Source organism: Aspergillus brunneoviolaceus (genome assembly GCF_003184695.1).
Source record: "Aspergillus brunneoviolaceus CBS 621.78 unplaced genomic scaffold BO95scaffold_54, whole genome shotgun sequence".
NCBI lineage: Eukaryota > Fungi > Ascomycota > Eurotiomycetes > Eurotiales > Aspergillaceae > Aspergillus > Aspergillus brunneoviolaceus.
This window is the reverse complement of record NW_020290784.1, coordinates 42,484-60,521: the sequence shown is the minus strand read 5'-3', so window position 1 is coordinate 60,521 and position 18,038 is coordinate 42,484. Positions and strand designations below refer to the sequence as shown.

Below are 18,038 nucleotides of genomic sequence, written 5' to 3'. Positions count from 1 at the left end.
TTCTTCTTCTGACCTCCAGCTTCCACTTCCCCGCTCTCATCCTACTGGATTGACTGCTACACTTCCTTGCAAGCCATTCTTCCAATACCGTCTCGGGGCCCAGCTTACAATCAACCCAAGATGAACAGAATGACGACCCCGACTTTGATCAACCTGCCCCCGCCGCCGTCGGATCCTGTGACTCCCTCTGAGATGGGACCGTAAGACCACCCACCACCTGACTGTTTCGTGCTCTCTGTCTCTTCCACCTCAATTTGTAGACTGACATGAGATCGCGACATTCTTGTGCAGAGGAACTCCGAACTCCGGCACCACTTCGCTTTCGGCCTTGTCGACCACTGCCATCAAGGACGGTCACCAAGGCCAGCCGCACCCCTACGGTCGTCATGCGCATCACTCTCCGTCCGCATCCACCACCTCTACCAGTACTCTTGAAGCGGAACGGGCCGATCGTATCTCGCGCCTGGCCGGTTTAGAACGAGTGGCCACGGCCCGCGCGGGTGGTACGTCGCAATCCAGCGGCCCTGTGCCCACGCCTCACCACCCCGGGTACTTTGAAAGCGGATCGGGAATCAAAGAGCGCAGCACGGTGGGCAGTGCCAGTGCCACAGGCAGTGTGGGCGCCCGTACGACGTGGGCCAGCGGCAGTGATGCCTTCGACGCGGACAAGATGAGTGAGTACCCGGAAGACGGCACATCGAGTGTGGGCAACTTCAGCGATGAGGGCGATGCCAGTCTGGTCGCTTTCGGAGAGGGCGCCAGTACTATCAGTGGGCCGATCTCGAACCCCATGCTGAATCGGACCTCGTCAGGAGGCCGACCAGGATCCTTCGGCAGTCCAGGGCTGGTGCGCGTCAATCCCGTGGCCTCGCAGCACTCGGGCGGCGACACGGCAATGCTGCTATCCACCGCGTCCCCAACTGGATCCGTTACTCCCGAGCCTACCCAGGATGCTCGGATGGTGGATGGAATGACCTATGACCCGAATGTGGTAGACACCACGGTGAGAACCCCTCGCCTGGCCACTCCAGCGGAAAGTGGCAACCCACATCCGGAGATCTAGTTGGTTGGTCTGCCAAACACATTCGACGGGTGCAGGTTTAGTCTAGGGCTGTTTGGCGTTCAGGGATGGGGGTGTTCATTTTTGTGGGTGTATTTGTTTTCCGTAGGGAAGTCTTGTTACCAGCGATTGGGGGGTTGGGGGGGGGGTTGGATTATTAAGGAGGAGAATGTATTTGTATAGGCTTTGTTTGGCGATGTTGGGCGACCAGTCCACCTCAGGAAGAAGAAAACGAAATAGGATTTGTAGAATAAGGCTGGCGACCATTTCCAAGTCTGACTGCCACGAAGCACGAATGAATTACCTTTTGAAGTGTACTTTTGAGATGGGGAAGAAAAAAAAACAGAATTAGTGAGAAAACAAATCACTAGAATCTCTTTTCTACGCAGTCAACGATCAGAAGAAACCAATTGATGATTGAGATAATCAAACCGGGTCTGGAACATTTTGGGGCTTTTGGGGAGCCAGAGAAGGTGGGCAAAAAGTGGGCGGGCGGCGCCCAATGAAGAAGATAGATGGTAAGTACTCCGTACTCAGTGAGTAAAGCCAGTCTCTGAGTCCTCGGCGGCTCCCGCCATTCTATACTTTACCTTACCCAGTAACGTTAGTAGTGGCTGTGGGTGCCACCACCCGGTGGGTTCCTCAGGCTCTGGCTCTGGCTCAGGCTCTGCAACAACTTACTCAAGTTTAGTCCCAGTTTCTTTCTCTTGTTTCTTCTCTCCTTCGCCTCTTTCTTCCATCACCAACTTTCTCTTCCCCCCCACCTCGTCCTCTTCTTCTCTCCTCCTCCTCCCCCCCCACTTCTACTCTCTACCTCCTCTTCTCTTTTCTTTGTCTTCGTTCTCAAACAGTTCCAATTCAGTCTTCCCTGTCCATCTTCACCAGCTGGCATTGACTTGTCAAGCACAAGGAACACTCTGGGACTTTTCATAGCACAAGATCTACCTCCCTTCTATCTGCCAAGCTTCACCCGCCCAGTTTACACAGTCTTTGTGTGTGTGTGTGCGCGTGCGCGCGTGCCTGTTGTTCTTCACTGCCTCAGTTCAAACGTCCTTAAACGTCCTCGTCGCGGCTTTGTTCACTCTTCCACCTGCTTCTCCAGCTACTTCCACCAGTAGCAACCTATTCTCGGATTCGATCCTTCGCGATTCGATCGACATTTTCTCATCCCCATCCTCTGCCACCATCGGCCCGTCCATTAAACCGTTGAATTGCGGCCATTGTTTCGTCCACACCTTGGATTTTTCAGAGGATTTGTTGTCAGATTTCTTGAACTGTCAGTGCGACTTTCGGCGCGCGTCTTCCGCTAGCTTTGTGAATTTGCGATTCCGTGTATCATCCGATATAACACATCGTTGAAAATGGCAGCTCCTACACAGTTGGCTTGTAGGTCCTTCCCGCTCGAACCCCACCCCGCCTCATGCTCTTCACGACGACGTCTCTGCAGGCTATCGAGGTGCACATCCAACATATCGAACAGAACACTAATCAGTTACAGACCGCACGGTCAAGGGCGTTGGCATCTTGGATGCGGCCCCAGTCTATGGACCTTTGTCTGGATTTGAGAAGTATGTCCCATCATCCCAGGACCATGGGCACTGTCCTCTTCTAGGAAAACTTACTGATCGTGATTCGTGGTTGCAGACCTGAGGGAAACCTCCGTTGTAGCGCTTACTCTCCTTGCGGTCGCTATTTCGCCTGGGCCTCTCCCGACAAGTATGTTAGCTCTTCCTGCATAACAGCCAACCAACAGCGTGATTGACTATATTTCAGGGTGACAATCATTGATCCGTCTGTCGGACACGTTGTCTCCACCATTGCCGCGGAGAACGTCTTCGAGCTGGGTTTCTCGCCGCTTGGAACCTATCTGATCACCTGGCAACGTCCCACCAAGGATGCCAATGGTGATGCTGTGAAGAATCTGAAGGTCTGGCAGGTCGTGTCCAGCGAAGATGAAAATGTAGTCGTGGGCAGCTTCGTCCAGAAGTCGCAGACGGGCTGGAACCTTCAGTACACCTCCGATGAGCGTCATTGCGCGCGCGTCGTCACCAATGAAGTTCAGTTCTACCAGAGCGAGAACCTCTCCCAGGTCTGGAACAAGCTGCGAGTTGAGGGGGTCGCTGATTTCGCCATCTCTCCCGGCAAGAATACTTCCATTGCTGTCTTCATTCCGGAGCGCAAGGTATGCATGCAGAGCTCATTTACCAGCCGCGTCGATTGTATACTGACGTTGGGTTTCTAGGGACAACCTGCCGCCGTCAAGGTGTTTTTGGTGCCTCAGTTTGGCGCTCCTGTCTCGCAAAAGACTTTCTTCAAGGGTGACAAGGTCCAGCTGAAGTGGAACGAGCAGGGCACAACCTTGATTGTGTTGGCCCAGACGGATGTCGATCGCTCGGGCAAGAGCTACTACGGCGAGACCACCCTCTACTTGCTCAGTGCAGGTGGTGGCTTCGACTCCCGTGTGGATCTGGGTATGTAATCGGTGCATGTGGTATAACTCTAGATAATGGTGTACTAATGTTTCTGCAATAGACAAGGAAGGCCCGATTCACGATGTGACCTGGTCTCCCAACTCGAAGGAGTTCGGTGTGGTCTATGGTTACATGCCGGCCAAAACCACCATTTTCAACTTTCGCGGTGTTCCCAAGCACAGCTTCCCGCTCGGCCCTCGTAACACCATTCAATTCTCTCCGCACGGTCGGTTCGTCCTTGTGGCCGGTTTCGGTAACCTTGCGGGTCAGATGGATATCTACGACATGGACAAGAACTACCACAAGATCGCCACGGTAGAGGCTTCTAACTCCAGTGTCTGCAATTGGTCTCCCGACGGTCAGTTCATTCTAACCGCCACGACCAGCCCCCGCCTGCGCGTGGACAACGGACTTCGTATCTGGCACGTGAGCGGCGCTCTGATGTATAATGAGGAAATGACTGAGCTTTATGATGTGTTCTGGCGTCCCCAGTCTCTGGAGCAGCACCCACTCGGTGATCCTTTCAATCCTCTGCCTACCCCTCATCCCTCCGCCGTGGCCTACCTGAGCACCAAGAAGGCTCCTGTCAAGCCCGCGGGTGCGTACCGCCCTCCCGGCGCTCGTGGCCAGCTCACTCCTCTCGCTTTCAAGCGTGAAGACCAGGGCGGTGCTGCGTATATCCGGGAAGGCACGCCTACCGGTGGTGTCGTGAACGGATTCGGTCGCTCTCGCAGACGTGATGTGCCTGGTGCTGAGCCTGCCGAGGAGTTTCTACCTCCGGGAGCCGCTCCTGGAGGAGGCGTGGCTCTGCCTCCGGGCGTTGAGCAGCCGGAGAAGCTGTCCAAGTCGGCCGCCCGCAACAAGAAGAAGCGTGAAGCCAAGAAGCAGAAGGATGAGCAGGGTGAGGGTGAGCCGGCTGCCGGCCAGTCCACTCGCAGCCCCGACCGCCGCGGCGACAAGGCTCATGAGCGCAACCGGTCCAAGGGCCAGAACAACGAGCGCAAGAACAACCAGCAAACCAATGGGACTTCCACCAAAGCCAATGCCAATGCTCAAGCCAAAGCCATTGACAGTGTTGCGGCGGCGGAGGCTGCTTTGGATGCCAGCGGAGCACCCACTGCGCAGGACAAGAAGATTCGTGGGCTTCTGAAGAAGATCCGGGCGATCGACGAGCTGAAAATGCGCCTTGCCGGTGGGGAGAAGCTGGAGGATACGCAGATGAAGAAGATCCACACTGAAGACGCGGTGCGCAAGGAATTGGAGTCTTTGGGCTACAATGGTTAAGGCTAGGTTGGTACTTTGTGTCTGCCCTTTGCTTGTACATATAGTTCCTTGTGGCTATTTACCCCCGCTCCACGTGGTGGGATCATCTTCGCCGATCTGATGTGTTCATTTCTCGTTCTGCTTGCATGTTGGAATTCACTGAGGTGCTTAAGCATACTATACTATCTATCTATAGGGTCTATATGTATTGTATATATAGAAGTGGTTAGGAGAGAGAAAAATATATACTATCTATTAGACCATTGATGACTTGATCACAGTTTCTTATGCTCATCGATGAGGGGGTCTTAATTGATGCCAAATGCATGTGCTGATTTGTGACTGCCGATGAATACTGCAACTATTCAAAGTACTGGACGGAATGGTGTTATGTGAGAGGTATGCATAACATAAATCGAAAAAAAAAAAACCATGTACAATATATCCGATGTAATTCTTGATTTACCTGTGTACTCAAGCGATATCGCTCAACATCTATCTACCTACAATGTGTGACCACTGACACCGATACAGATAACACGTAATATCTACAGTAAGTTGATGAATGTTCCCATCCGCCCACCTACCACCAAACTTCCCACCCCAACCCATCCAAACCCAGCCACGACCCTTTTCTCCTCCACAGTTGCCTATCGATGTAGAAAATGTCTTTCACAAGTGGCGAAGAAAAGCAGGAATGGACTCCCACTGGACCCTCCTCACCTTGATCCAATCCCATCCACCGGCCTACCTGTCCTTAACACTTCCTCAATGAGGAAAAGTCCAGCACAGATAACCTCATAGAAAGGAAGACGAAGATCGATAGCAACCACGGGGAGAAATGAGGGAAAGGGAGCGGAGACGGCCGCTCGTTCTGGATAAGGGGGTCATGGGGGAGGGAATGGTTCGTGATTCTTGCATGCGTTGGAGAGAAAGACTCCAGTCATTCAAGAAGCCTGACCTGGTGGGTAGGGATGGGGGGTTTTTTTCCCCGCGAATCCACTTTTAATAAGTGGATGGAAATGAAGGATGGGTTGTTGATGTACCGCGTCAGATACAGAGCTTATCCTGTTTCTCCGAGGGAGATGAGGGATTTCAAGGTATTGATCTCGCCTTGCGCTCCACCTTGCAGTGCGGAAGTTTTTTTGGCCTACGATGTGTGCGTTAAATGGGATAAGGGGGGGAGGGGGACAAGGGAATGGGAATGAAAGAAGGATACGGTAAAATGTCCCGAAAGATGTAAACGTGTAAGGATTGGGTATCTTGGTCATCCTATCTGTTTGACCTTCTTGACGGGATGAGAGGTGCTGTTTGGTGTAGGGGGCGGTCCTGGGAGCGTCGCGGACAGTCACACTCCAAATGCTCGTTAGGAGATATGCTGACTTGCTTCAGATCACAGTCGCATTGAACAGGACACTGCAGGGCCTTTCTTCGACGTTGCTTGGTGCAGTTCAGGTAAAGTTGCGGAGGCGCTTGATTGGGCTTCCCATGATGCCGATCGACCGTTTGGCGCTCGCCATCCCACTCAGGAGTCGGTCCATCCCGTCTACGTCCAGTTCGCCCTTGTGCAGACGCTGCTGGTCGCTCTCAGTTGATGTGACCCCAGCGACGGTCATGGTGCCGGCTGGGACGTTCTCGGGCTCGATCACTTTGGGCGCAAGGATCAAGATTCGATGTTCGGCAGTGAGAATCAAGTCGAATGGCGGCTGTTCGGAGCCGCGTGTGCGGCTGGCGGCTACGGGGAGATGACCGACTCCTTTGAGGCGCTCACCCATGAAGGTGACGTCCTGGAGGGTGGACACCCGGCAGCGGTTGGAGGGATCAAACGTGCCGGTGGCCTTGATGGCACTTCGCCACAAAGACAACAAACTAGAGATAACGGCGGTCTGATTACCGTGTCGCAGTAGGATTGCCTCATCTGGCATGGGGTCTCTCCAAGTATTCGTTTGAAACACGGAGATGCCTCCGCACAACGACGAGTTGGCGGTGCTGGCCGAGCCGCCTTTCAACAACGTATCCTCTCGTACACGTTTGGTCGACGGTGTGAGGGGAGCGAACCTGGGTCGATGTTCGAAAGAAGGAACACTAGTCTCGGAGTGATGACCGCTGGGGAGTGGGTTCAAAAGCCGTCCGCTAACAGAAAAGGTTGTCAAAGAGCCGCCGGTCACGCCCTGCACACTGGATTGGCGCTCAAGCGGACCCTTGATGTTTCCCGGACCGGTCCCTTCAAAGTCCCAAACCCCCCATTCTCCGTCCGACATCAAGACCATAATCGCTCGTCCTCCAAGTACCCATTCCGCGCTGATCACAGTCTTGCGCCGCGTGAGGCCCGAGACGCTTTGTTCGAAGCCAGGGTAGAGGCTGATGTGCCACTTTCCTTCCGTCTGGGAGGTCTCAAATTCACTTTGCACGCTGGAAGACCTGCGCGAGGCCTTGAATCGCTTGGTAGCAAAACATGAGTACACTTTGACACAGCCGCTATGGAAAGCGACAAGCAATGTAGAGTGGCGCGGCGTGGGATAGCCAGACGGGTTGAATGAGATGTTCGTGGCCGGAGCCGGGAGATATCGACGTTTAGTCTCGATCGCATCGTCGCAGAGCCGATGCCCATCTGCAATCGGGATCCGGTGGATTAGAAGCAGCCCCGCCGACTCTGCGGAATGGGTGGCGACGAGAAGGTCCCACCGCCCAGAAGCATGCTGTTGGCCGCGGGACAGGTTCTGCTCCTTGTTCTCGGTCTCCTGATACGTGAACGTGACGCTGACCCCGCGGGGAAGTTCTTGATGGGATACTCCGCCGCTGATGGAAATGGTTTGGACCCTAATCTTGGTCTGGTGAGGGGTAGGGGGAGCCAAGGGTATGGTCACCACGCGCGTAGAGTAGTCTGCACATACGGCAGCAACGACCACGAGCTCTTTTAAGGTTGGCGGGAATGGGTCGAGTGATGAGCGAGCTGCTTCAGGTAGAATGCGAGGTACTGCCAGATGAAGAACCCTGCTCCCCAGGGGGATGTCGACCTGGCGCAGGATACTTTCATATGGATAAGCAGGATCCACTTCGGGCTCTTCTTCCTCGAACTGAGCTTTAGGTTCTTCTTTGGAGATAGACGATTGAATCTCTGCGACACTCTCGTCGTCGGAGTCAATGATCATAACAGCGTCGTCACTCGGGGGTGGAGCGGGCTTCTGGGGCTTATCTGCCTGGGCAACAGGAGTTTTCTTCGTGGCGAAAGGTTTCCCTCCTCGCCAAACCACCTTTAGACCCGTCTCGTAGCCGTAAACGACAATCGATGAGCCATTGGGGGCAACAAGGGGGTAGCCGGCTGCCGTATGAACACGATGGGGGAGTTGATAGCTAGAGAGGGAGGAGCAGCCACGGTCAATTCAGGCAGTCTTTTTCTTCGCGACTCAAGCCAAAACTTACCTTAATTGTAAGCCACCGTCATCTCTGGGTCTGACCAGAGGCTTCGATGGGAACGATGGCATGGTCTCAAGGTGTTTGCGGGTTGGTTATGGAATGCGAAACTGAGAGGTGGGCAGAGCTTTGAAGCTTAGCTTTTGTTGGAAGAGCTCAGCTGATTTGGCACGAATCTGCTGGATTTCTAGTCCAGAAGACTGACAACCACCATTCCCGAGAAGAAGTTTCCAATAGTGGCAAGGGGGAGGAGCGTAGAGTAGTGAGAGATGGAAAGAAATAGAGAGGAATGCAGAATTGCGGATTGTCTTGGAGATGGTTGTTGGAGGGAGGAGGAAAAGGCGGAGGAGGAGATTAACTTCAGTCCCGCCGCCGCGTCCCCAGCGCGTCCGTCCCTCCGTCTACCTAATCTTATACTCAATACACAACCCAACCTCCCCCCACCCCTCCAAACACTTTCTCGATTCTGGTGTGGGAATCTCTCTCTTCTCTTACTGACACACGCCCGGGACGACAATGGACATGACCCTGTTACTGGCTCCATTTGCCAGACCTTCATCCGCTAATACACCCATCGACAACCATTTGCGCCGCCGATAATGGCTGCCGTGCGGTCTCTCGGTCTCCACGAACCTGCGGCTGTCGCCTTCCTTGTCGCCGAAGGTCTTCTTCCCCCCAATCCATCCGAGGACCTCTACAAGTGGACCACCGGTGTCGATGAAGATTTCAACGGTCCGGTTGAAGATGAGATCGTATGGACCAAGAGTTGCGCAGTTTGGTCGCGAGCCGGGGTGGTGAAAAGAATATTCCGCCTAGATCTTGAGAAGGAAGATATTCGGCATGCCTTGCTGGCTAATTTCTCAGTGGGAAAGATCAAACGCTCCGAAGCAAGTCTCTCGAAGGCAACAAAGGCCGCCGATCATGCGCCCATGCATAATGTCCTTGCCCGCTCTCGAGACTCCAGCGAATCTCATGTTGACACAGGCCACCAACAGCCGAAACATTCCAACACCAAGCGGAAGATTGATCAGCGAGATGGTAAAGCTGCAAGGCCGGATGGACTCCAATCGGGCAACATTTCGCGCGCATTAGTGGTGGTACTCAAGTCCCAGGCCCATATCTTCTTCTTAACTGGCAACAGCCATGTCGTCCCTCTTCCGTTCGAAGTCGACTCGGTCTTTGCCACTCCTCGAGGCTTGCTGTTTCAGCGAAAAGTGCTTGAGGAAGAAGCTATGAGTCCTCTTCCAATGGCTCTTCCGAATTCCTTTGTATCAAACCTGCCCGACTTCCGAGCGTCACTGACGCTTGATATCCCCTCAGGCAGAAAAAGTCGCCCATCCTTGACAATTTCACCTGCCCAGAACCAAGGTCTACGGCCACGCATCAACAAACAAGCGGAGCTGCCCCGCGTCTTCTCGCTCATGGACCCCCATTCGGAGATGGGCCTGGTAGTTACCAAACAATCGTCCCGATGGTTACATACAAGTGTTCACACCCGACCTTCGGGCTTGGATGTCCTCGACTCTGCCGACGAGATTGTCTATGTATCTCCTAGTGATGAGCTATCTGGGCTGAGCCGAAATCTGGCCAATGGACCTTTGATTCTCGTGGTCACTTCCAACATGAATACAGGTCTCTATACTATCTGGACAGCACGCTATCGAGAAGATGAGTTCGCGCCAGCTTCCAAGAAGAAAAAGGACAAGAGACGAGACACAGGTGGGACTCGATCAAAAAGACGGAGCTCCCACTTCGGGATGACTACTGGGTCAACCACACCTGCTGCCCGCCCGTCAGGTGCGAGAGAAAGTTTTGGTCCCAGGGGTGATGCGTGGAACACATCCGGCCTGTCCCTGTCGCAGTACTCCACGGACGGCAGGCCAGATGAGGACGACCTAGCCTCGAAATTGGGCCAGGACTTCGGAGATATCGGGGTGCCACTCAAGACCTCCCGACGAGTGAGTTCTCTGTTGGCACGAGCGGACCTGGCATCCAGCCAGGATAGAATCACATTCTCAGATCTGGCGACAGGAAGTCAGTCGAGCTCCATGCCTCACGGGAACTTTCGGCAGTCCATTGGTGCTGGTAGCACTCGGGGGAGTTTTGGGTTCAATCCGAGGGGCTCCTTGCCACCCGGCAACGGTTCGGTTTACAGTACTACGAGCAGCTTCATTGATGCGCCGGTGGATAGGCTTCTGGAAGAACTAAACAATGAAAGTCTCTTCGAAGGATTTGAAAACATGGACCTGAAAGATACGGCTTCGGGGCTTCCAGAAGAAGTACTCCTGACCAAGGTTGAGAGCTTTTCTTCCAAGTTCTCAGGCTCCTTCCATACCCCGTTGAGGTTCAAGTCATCCTCACGACGACCGAAGATCGTTACGCTCTCTCCGTCAGAGTTCGGAAACGCACAGCATGGCAACTCAGCAGCCTTGGCCCTCTGCCTAGTGGATCAAGAGGCAAAGTCTATGACTATTGTCAACCTTCGAGTTGATCGTGTTGCTATCCCAAAGAAAGATGGAGGCATGTTCACCAAGAAGTCTAAGAAGGGTGCCGCGTCGAATGAGCGCTCGCTACTTGTTCAAGCTTCAGGCGTGCAGCATTTCCCAGACGTATGGGATGCTTGCAAGGTGACTGATGGCGGTATATCGAGACTCATGACCGTAAGAACAGGCGATTATGGCCAAGGCATTTTGCATCTCCAAACTCCGTGGGGTACACCGCAGGCGGTCGAATTGCCGCGTAACCTCATGTTGCACGAAGCATACGGAATCTACTTAAACACTCCTGGAAGTCGTCGCAGAGAAAGCGGCGTCAGACGCCTAATGACTGATTCGTTAATTGCCATTGTTGGGCTCGATCATCCAGCTGTGCGAGGGAAGTTTGATGTCATCGACTCGGCTAATCGCCGACATAAACTTCAAATCAAAATGGAGCCTAGCAATGAATTGGTGAAGAATGTCTTCAAGATGTGCCGGTTCGCATTGCCAGATTCTGAGAAGGCAGGTGATGGAATTCTGTCAACGTGGTGGGAGGTAATGAAATGGCTCCATGGGCGAGATGTCGACGATGACGATTTGGAGTGGACAGCTATGGTTCTGGTCCTGTTCTCAATGGCAATTCCTTTTATTGAATGCAAACCGACAAGAAACCCAGTCAGGCCCACGCGACGAAAGAAGGGGCTATTGCGGTCAAGCAGCGGAACATACATTGATTCGGAGAGTTGGGAGGCGATGCTCGACCAGGAGTCTGGCTCTACTGGTGTGGTGGCATCATGGATGAACACCAGCTCCTGGGGCTGGGTTGTAGAGCAAGACGCACAGGACAGCGAACTCAGCCAGGGCGCGCCATCCCCTTCAAGCCAGTCCACCTATCGTCGGAACACCTACCTCACTCGTTGCATCGCTCTGGCCAGGGAGTTTCTGCATAGTCCGCAGGGCGTTTCCGTCATGGGCTCAGAAGGGTCTTTACCTACAGCGCTGTCATTCAGCCAAAGCTTGCGAAGTACAGCACTATGTACGATTCTAGTGGCGTTGCACCTCCTTCGGGAAGAGCACAAGCTGTTCATTTGCGATAGCGAACAGTCGCATAAATCTCTGGGCCTCCTTGCTCCTGTCCTAGCCCAGATCGGTGGCTGGCTTGGATGGACGTCCTGGACTTGGGCAGAGGACACTTATCTCGGAACCGAAATGGCTAGTATGGATCGTTGGGAATTTGACGAGACGCGTATATCCAAGCTAGATGTTCCCGACGAGCCGTTCGCCCCCCCCTCGATCTTCTTGCATCTCGAAAAGGCATGGAGTGGAACCACCGGGTCTTTCTTCACACTCTTGAACCTTGTCATCGGTTCTGATCGGTCCCCCAAAAAAGGTCGCCTGTGGCAAGAATGCTACGCACTCACCCCGCGAACATTGGCATTGGATGGTTTCTTATCAGAAGTACACACCTGCTCGACGCCAATGGACCGGGTGCAGCTTCTCTATCGTTGGGGGTTCACAAAGAACATAATCGAGACCTTCCCGGAAGGTGTCAGCACTCCCCTATATGAGACTATCCTACGATCACAGATATACGCCTCGACCTCCTGGGGCTCAGCGCTGCTTCAGCTCATCGATCGTGAAGACCTCAGTATCTCCCTAGGTGGGAACGATTCGGGACCGCCGCCTGCGCCCGCGCCGCTGCAGCCTGCAATGTCGCATGAAGCAGTACGCGACGTTCATCACATTGGTGTTTCGGCTCTGGACATTGATGCAACCAATTCTTTCGAGATATCTGCAGAGGCAGATCGGCTGTCCGTGACAAGGTTGATCTTCCGCGAAGATAAGCGTTTCATTGAAGCGACACGGTTGCTAAACCAGTCTAAGGCCCCAGTGGCTGAATGTGTACCCGAGCCAGAGTGGACTGATTCGGATTTGTTGGAGGCGCAGAAAGAAGTAGTGCAATTAGTGACCCTGCGTACGCTTTCTATCCCAACTGGGCGCGCTATGTTGGCCTTCAGCGGTCGCCTGCCCCTCTTGACCGAGAAACTTCCTATTCCTTCCTTTTCGCTGCAATGTGTTATGAAACCATCGAATGTAACGATTAGCGCAGACCGAGCCTCCTTCAGTGAGGAGAAGGTGTGTTGGGCCTTCTTCCATAACGGAGTGTCGACGGGCCTGGCTATCTCCAGAAATTCCAAGGGCATTGATACCTCTTGGATCCTCTTCAACAAGCCACAGGAGCTTACCAACCGACACGCCGGCTTCCTTCTGGCTCTGGGCCTCAATGGCCATCTTAAGTCGCTGGCTAAGTGGGTAGCTTTTAAGTATTTGACACCCAAACATACGATGACATCGATTGGCTTGCTGCTTGGTCTTTCGGCCTCTTACCTGGGGACAATGGATACCCTTATTACCCGCCTTCTTTCCGTTCATGTTACACGGATGCTGCCACTGGGTGCAGCTGAGCTCAACCTATCGCCACTGACCCAAACGGCCGGGATCATGGGGATTGGTCTGCTGTATTGCGGCTCACAGCACCGACGTATGAGCGAAGTCATGTTGTCCGAAATTGAGAACGTCGAGCAGGAGGAAAGTAGCCCAGCTCACGATGATCTGCGGGACGAAGGATACCGTCTTGCGGCCGGGTTGGCACTGGGCTTCATCAACCTCGGCAAAGGAAAAGACCTTCGTGGTATGCGCGACATGCAAATTGTGGAGCGACTGCTAGCGGTGACTGTGGGCACCAAGAACGTGGATCTTGCGCACGTATTAGATCGAGCCACAGCTGGTGCGACAATTGCGTTAGCAATAATCTTCATGAAGACCAATGACGAAATTTTGGCGCAGAAGATCGACATCCCAGATACAACGGTGAGATTTGACTACGTCCGCCCAGATATTTTCCTTCTGCGCACCCTTGCACGTCACTTGATCATGTGGGATCGTATCCGGCCCACCGATGAGTGGTTTGTGCAAAGTCTGCCACCGGTCTATCGACGACGGTATCGCCTGAGGAGCGTGCGCCGACTAAAGAGCGATGACATGCCGTTCTTCAATATTGTTGCGGGGTTGTGTTTCACACTCGGTCTGCGCTATGCGGGCTCAGCTCAGCCGGCAGTCCGCGATCTTCTACTCGCCTATCTTGACCAATTTATCCGCATCTGCCGTCTGCCCGCGATCAACTACGACGCCAAGCTGACGCGCAATTCCGTGCGACACTGCCAGGATGTCGTGGCCCTATCAGCCGCCGCCGTCATGGCCGGCACTGGCGATCTGGCCCTCTTTCGCCGGCTGCGGTCTTTACATGGACGCGTGGATTCGGACACGCCGTACGGCAGCCATATGGCCTCACACATGGCACTAGGGCTGTTGTTCCTGGGCGGTGGCAATTACACTCTGGGTACATCGGACCTGGCCATTGCATCCCTGCTATGCTCTCTCTACCCCATCTTCCCCACTACCGTACTCGACAACAAATGCCATCTACAGGCGTTCCGCCATCTGTGGGTGCTGGCTGCCGAACCACGCTGCCTGGTGCCGCGCGATCTCGATTCTCGCCGGCCGATCTCCCTCCCTATAACCTGGACCAATGTTCAAGGCATCTGTCGTACCGTCACGGCACCCTGCCTACTTCCCGACCTGAGCGGACTGACCCGCGTGGAGATTCGCCACGCGGACTACTGGCCATTAGTCCTGGACTTTGCCGCTCAACCTGATCTACGTGACAAGCTTCGCCAAGGCGACCAGTCGGTCTACCTTCGCCGCAAGGCTATGTACAACTCCACAGACGCGTCGTCAGCCTTCGTGTCGACTCTCTCTGGTCTCAGCGACGCACAGGATGTCCTTCCGTCTTCAACAATCGCCACGCAATCAGGCAAGGGCCTGTTGGTCCCGGCTCAAGTCACCCCTCTGAGCGGGCCACGAACCCCCAGTGCAACCGCCCACAACCTCTGGGAATGGATCTTTGCTTTGGATTCTCTGCAGGATCTGGGTGTCCGCGAGAAAGCTCTCGTCCTGCCCCAGTCTTCCTCGGCCGGCTGGCGCCGTCGTTCCGGAATCCCGACGGCGGAGCTGACGGCCGTGCCCTGGCTTCGCCCCTCTGCTGTAGACATCCAACTTGTCTTGGAACGGACGGTGCATGGTATCGTTCAGGCAGCCAGAGGTCGGGCCGCTGATGCGGACGAGGTTCGAGACCGGTTTTGGCAGTTACGGTTGTTATTCAGCTGGCTGGACTCGCGGGCTGATGACGGCCTGGACAAGGAGGGCAAGGGTGGTTCCTCTGATGGCTTGTGGCTGCGCAGGGATTATATCGAGGAGACTAGGTGGAAGATCTGGGGGGTACAGATTGGAGATTCGGAGTGAGGAGGTGTGTGCATCATATATGATATGGAGAGAATCAGTTGCTTTGTTCCCTGTTGCTACGGCAGTGCCGCAGGGTATATGATTGATGACCTGCTAAGATGTTTACATTCTGTGCTCGTTTATATTCTACTAATCCAAGGGAGGTTATACTACTGTAGTGAGGTAGACAAAAGAGGAAAGATTTTATCGCTGGACCGGGCGTGACTCTCCATGCGAGTTGATTTATACAAGTATTACGCAAAAAAAGAAAAAAAATCCGTTGTAGACTCGTTGACTTCATACCGTTCCAAGCTGGATTCGCCTCCAATCCCCTTGGTTCCCCGAGATAAAAGAAGTCCGGGGTGTCACTGAGAGCGAACAGCGCCTTCTTTGAGAATCCCACGATCCCCTCCGCCGCCCATCTGCCACAGCCAGACTCCTTCCACAGCCCACGCGGTCGCGCTGGCGTGGTGTCGCCGTCTCCCTGCATCTTTGGCGGATGTGGACGCGTCTTCTTCTTCTTCTCCCTCCTCCTTCTGCGGCCCTCGTTTCTGGGCACGCTCGGTATTTCCTGAATCGTCCGCTTCCGCCAACATGCCCGCGACCACTCCCTCCTTCTCGACTGTGGCCCACAATCCCTCAACCAGCGGAGTTCCTCTCTCTCCGAATTGACCCTTCCCCAGTCGAAACAAGATGCGGCCCAGGACCTGCCACGCGATGCACCGCTGTGCGGCGAATGTCGAGCGACTCAAGATCGCCAGCTCGGGGATCGTGTACCCCGCTGCGTGGGGGTCTTTGCCGTGGTGATGCAATCCTAGACTTGTGGGAAGTGACAATGAGGTCGACGGCGGAATGATGGTGCCCAGTAAGGAGAAGCGCAGATGAGCTGGATGGATGGCCTGGGCGGTGCTGGCGGGGTGGTAGGGGGAGCTCGAGTCGGGGTCTTCGTCGGAGGCGGAGGGAGGTTGCAGCCAGCTGAGACTGGAAGGGTCGTGGGCGATGTTGGGGAAGTAGTGCGTTTGGAGATCGGAGAGGAAATTCAGGGACGAGGGATCGAGATTCGGCATGGACGATGCGGAGGGGGCGGTGGGGAAGTGCACGGATCCGGAGAGGGGGAGAGAAGCGGCGGCGGCAGGATGGAGGTCGGAGGGGAGTTGAGCGGGTGGGAGATCGTCGATTGCGGAGTTGTTTTCTGCTGGTGGTGGCGAGGATAATGAGGGTAGTGGTTGTTGATGCTGGTTAGAGGGCTGTACATCCTGTTTCAATGCTGGTGGTGGTGGTGGTGTGGTGGTGATAGTGGCTGGATTATGTGCATGATCTTCGGTTGGTTTTTCAGGCTGTTGCTCCGTGGATGATGGTCGAGGGGTAGAATCAGCGTCATCGATACGGGCTCGACGGAGGAATCGCTCAAGTAGAGATGGATCCAAAGACTCGAGAAGCTCTTCACGTTCGTGTTGGATTTGGGCTTGCGACATCGAGGCCAATTGTCGGTCGTTCTGTTCCGCGATGGCCTGCTTCTCGTCCTTCTCGGTGGGGATGTTCGAAGAGGCTGCGGACGATGCGATGGCTGGTGGTGAGTCCTGAGCTCGGCGCTGTTTGAAGGCAGACGGCTTATTGCGCCGACGATGAGCGGGAAAGCCGGTGGTGGTGGGTTTGAGGGTCGGCGGCGCGGGGTTTGCGGCGGGGGCGCGTTCACGAATCTCACCGATCATCCCGGGAATGGCGAGGGTGGAGGCCCCCTCAGAGGAGGCGGGTGGGAGTTCTTCTTGTTCATCCTCAGAGTCGAGGTTGAGAATAAACCGGTCGCCACGGAAAACCATGATAGTAATCGGACACCTGGTGGAGGTTCGAGGTTGGGAGATGATGATGAAGAGTGAAGCCCGGGTCGGAAATGCGTGGACGGGAAGGATTGAAGAACACGCCCAAAGAGGAATAGCTGGTCTGACTCAGCATGAGGCTCAAAAGCTAAAAGTTAACGAGCTAGTCCTGTTGAAGGTTAGTGGATCACTTGGTTGGACTGCCTGATCGGGCTAGGTCTCAAGTGTCATGTGACTTAATCTGATATCGGATGATGAATGAATGAATGAATGGATGGATGGATGAATGAATGGATGAATTGGCACAAGTCCCGTAGCTAGAACGGTACGTACTTTGTATCCTGCACTCGGGACTATTGATTCTCTTCCAATGATCAACTAACCAACTACCATTACAATAAATCCCTCTCTTATAGACTATAATACACAATTCATCCCAGCCACTCTCCATAGATAGCTATCGTCTATTACAATTGAGGTCAATAAGTCAAGAAACGGAAGTAATTGATATCAGAGCACTGGTAAATTCGACAAGTCCAACGCGGCGCCTGGTCAGCCAGCCCGCAGTTTAACTTACCAGTTACTGACCAGACTGTTTGCTGTCGTGGTCGTCTTCGTAGTTCCTACTCTTTCTCTCCTCTTTGCTTGGGCCTTGGGCTGAGAGCGAGCGAAAAAAACACCCTCCCTTTAATTTATTCTCTTCCATTTCCCTTTCCCTTTCCCTTTCCTCTCCCACTTCCTCTTCCTTCTTCTCTTCTTTCTTGCCCTCCCGTCCGTCTGGTATACTTCAACTCTCTCCCCTCTTTCTCAATCCGCAACCTTTCCCACTTCCTCTTTTTCTTCCCTTTTCTTTCTTCCTTTTCCCTTTCTCCTTTTTATTTTCGTCTTCTTTTCCCATTGATCTTTACTGAGTTCCTTTTATGCGCCGTCTTTCCGCCAGGAGTGCCTGATTCCACTTCCTGCTCCTCCTTCTTTGCCGCCCCCCCTCTCTCTGTCTGCATCTCCAGCGCATCTCTATTATCGGGGACCATCTGATTTGCATCTCAACCTTGCTATTGCAGATTCCGGACCACTCCCGCGCGTCAACTGGACTCCATATACTGCGAATTCCTTCCCCATATCGCGCAGTAACGCCTATCCAGCCTCATCGTACCTCTTTCAACCCGGCCACCCTCTCGATGCACCATTGCCCCCA

At 54.1% G+C, this 18,038-nt stretch overlaps 5 protein-coding genes across 5 annotated transcripts; 3 read left to right on the top strand and 2 right to left on the bottom strand.

The window, feature by feature from the left end:
- Nucleotides 1-129: 129 nt before the first annotated feature.
- On the top strand, nt 130-1,063 carry BO95DRAFT_455057 (uncharacterized protein; the record flags this gene model as incomplete). Its single annotated transcript, XM_025588301.1, has 2 exons — nt 130-200; nt 292-1,063. The coding sequence occupies 2 exons, from the start codon at nt 130-132 to the stop codon at nt 1,061-1,063; spliced, it is 843 nt and encodes a 280-aa protein (XP_025439862.1).
- Nucleotides 1,064-2,421: 1,358 nt separating this feature from the next.
- On the top strand, nt 2,422-5,053 carry BO95DRAFT_484011 (translation initiation factor 2A; the record flags this gene model as incomplete). The annotated part of the gene is made up of 6 exons (XM_025590322.1): nt 2,422-2,497; nt 2,559-2,628; nt 2,705-2,776; nt 2,834-3,242; nt 3,303-3,531; nt 3,593-5,053. The coding sequence occupies 6 exons, from the start codon at nt 2,422-2,424 to the stop codon at nt 4,813-4,815; spliced, it is 2,079 nt and encodes a 692-aa protein (XP_025439861.1). The 3' UTR covers nt 4,816-5,053.
- Nucleotides 5,054-6,155: 1,102 nt separating this feature from the next.
- BO95DRAFT_208300 (uncharacterized protein) lies at nt 6,156-8,378 on the bottom strand. Its single transcript, XM_025581092.1, has 2 exons — nt 8,218-8,378; nt 6,156-8,148 (listed from the first exon to the last, which is right to left on the bottom strand). The coding sequence occupies exons 1-2, from the start codon at nt 8,277-8,279 to the stop codon at nt 6,246-6,248; spliced, it is 1,965 nt and encodes a 654-aa protein (XP_025439860.1). The 5' UTR covers nt 8,280-8,378; the 3' UTR covers nt 6,156-6,245.
- A 276-nt stretch (nt 8,379-8,654) lies between these two features.
- BO95DRAFT_445129 (anaphase promoting complex subunit 1) lies at nt 8,655-15,190 on the top strand. Its single transcript, XM_025587073.1, has one exon. It carries the CDS (start codon nt 8,808-8,810, stop codon nt 15,045-15,047), a length of 6,240 nt encoding a protein of 2,079 aa, XP_025439859.1. The 5' UTR covers nt 8,655-8,807; the 3' UTR covers nt 15,048-15,190.
- A 93-nt stretch (nt 15,191-15,283) lies between these two features.
- On the bottom strand, nt 15,284-16,879 carry BO95DRAFT_445128 (RPAP1 family protein). Its single transcript, XM_025587072.1, has one exon. The coding sequence runs from the start codon at nt 16,844-16,846 to the stop codon at nt 15,392-15,394; it is 1,455 nt and encodes a 484-aa protein (XP_025439858.1). The 5' UTR covers nt 16,847-16,879; the 3' UTR covers nt 15,284-15,391.
- Between the last annotated feature and the right edge of the window lie 1,159 nt (nt 16,880-18,038).

Excerpts from the sequence above, each read along its gene's own strand:
- BO95DRAFT_208300 (XM_025581092.1), bottom strand. The coding sequence starts at position 8,279 with ATGCCATCGTTCCCATCGAAGCCTCTGGTCAGACCCAGAGATGACGGT. Across the intron at positions 8,149-8,217 it reads GACGGTGGCTTACAATTAAG|CTATCAACTCCCCCATCGTG; the intron begins GTAAGTTTTGGC and ends CTCCCTCTCTAG.
- BO95DRAFT_445128 (XM_025587072.1), bottom strand. The coding sequence starts at position 16,846 with ATGGTTTTCCGTGGCGACCGGTTTATTCTCAACCTCGACTCTGAGGAT.
- BO95DRAFT_445129 (XM_025587073.1), top strand. The coding sequence starts at position 8,808 with ATGGCTGCCGTGCGGTCTCTCGGTCTCCACGAACCTGCGGCTGTCGCC.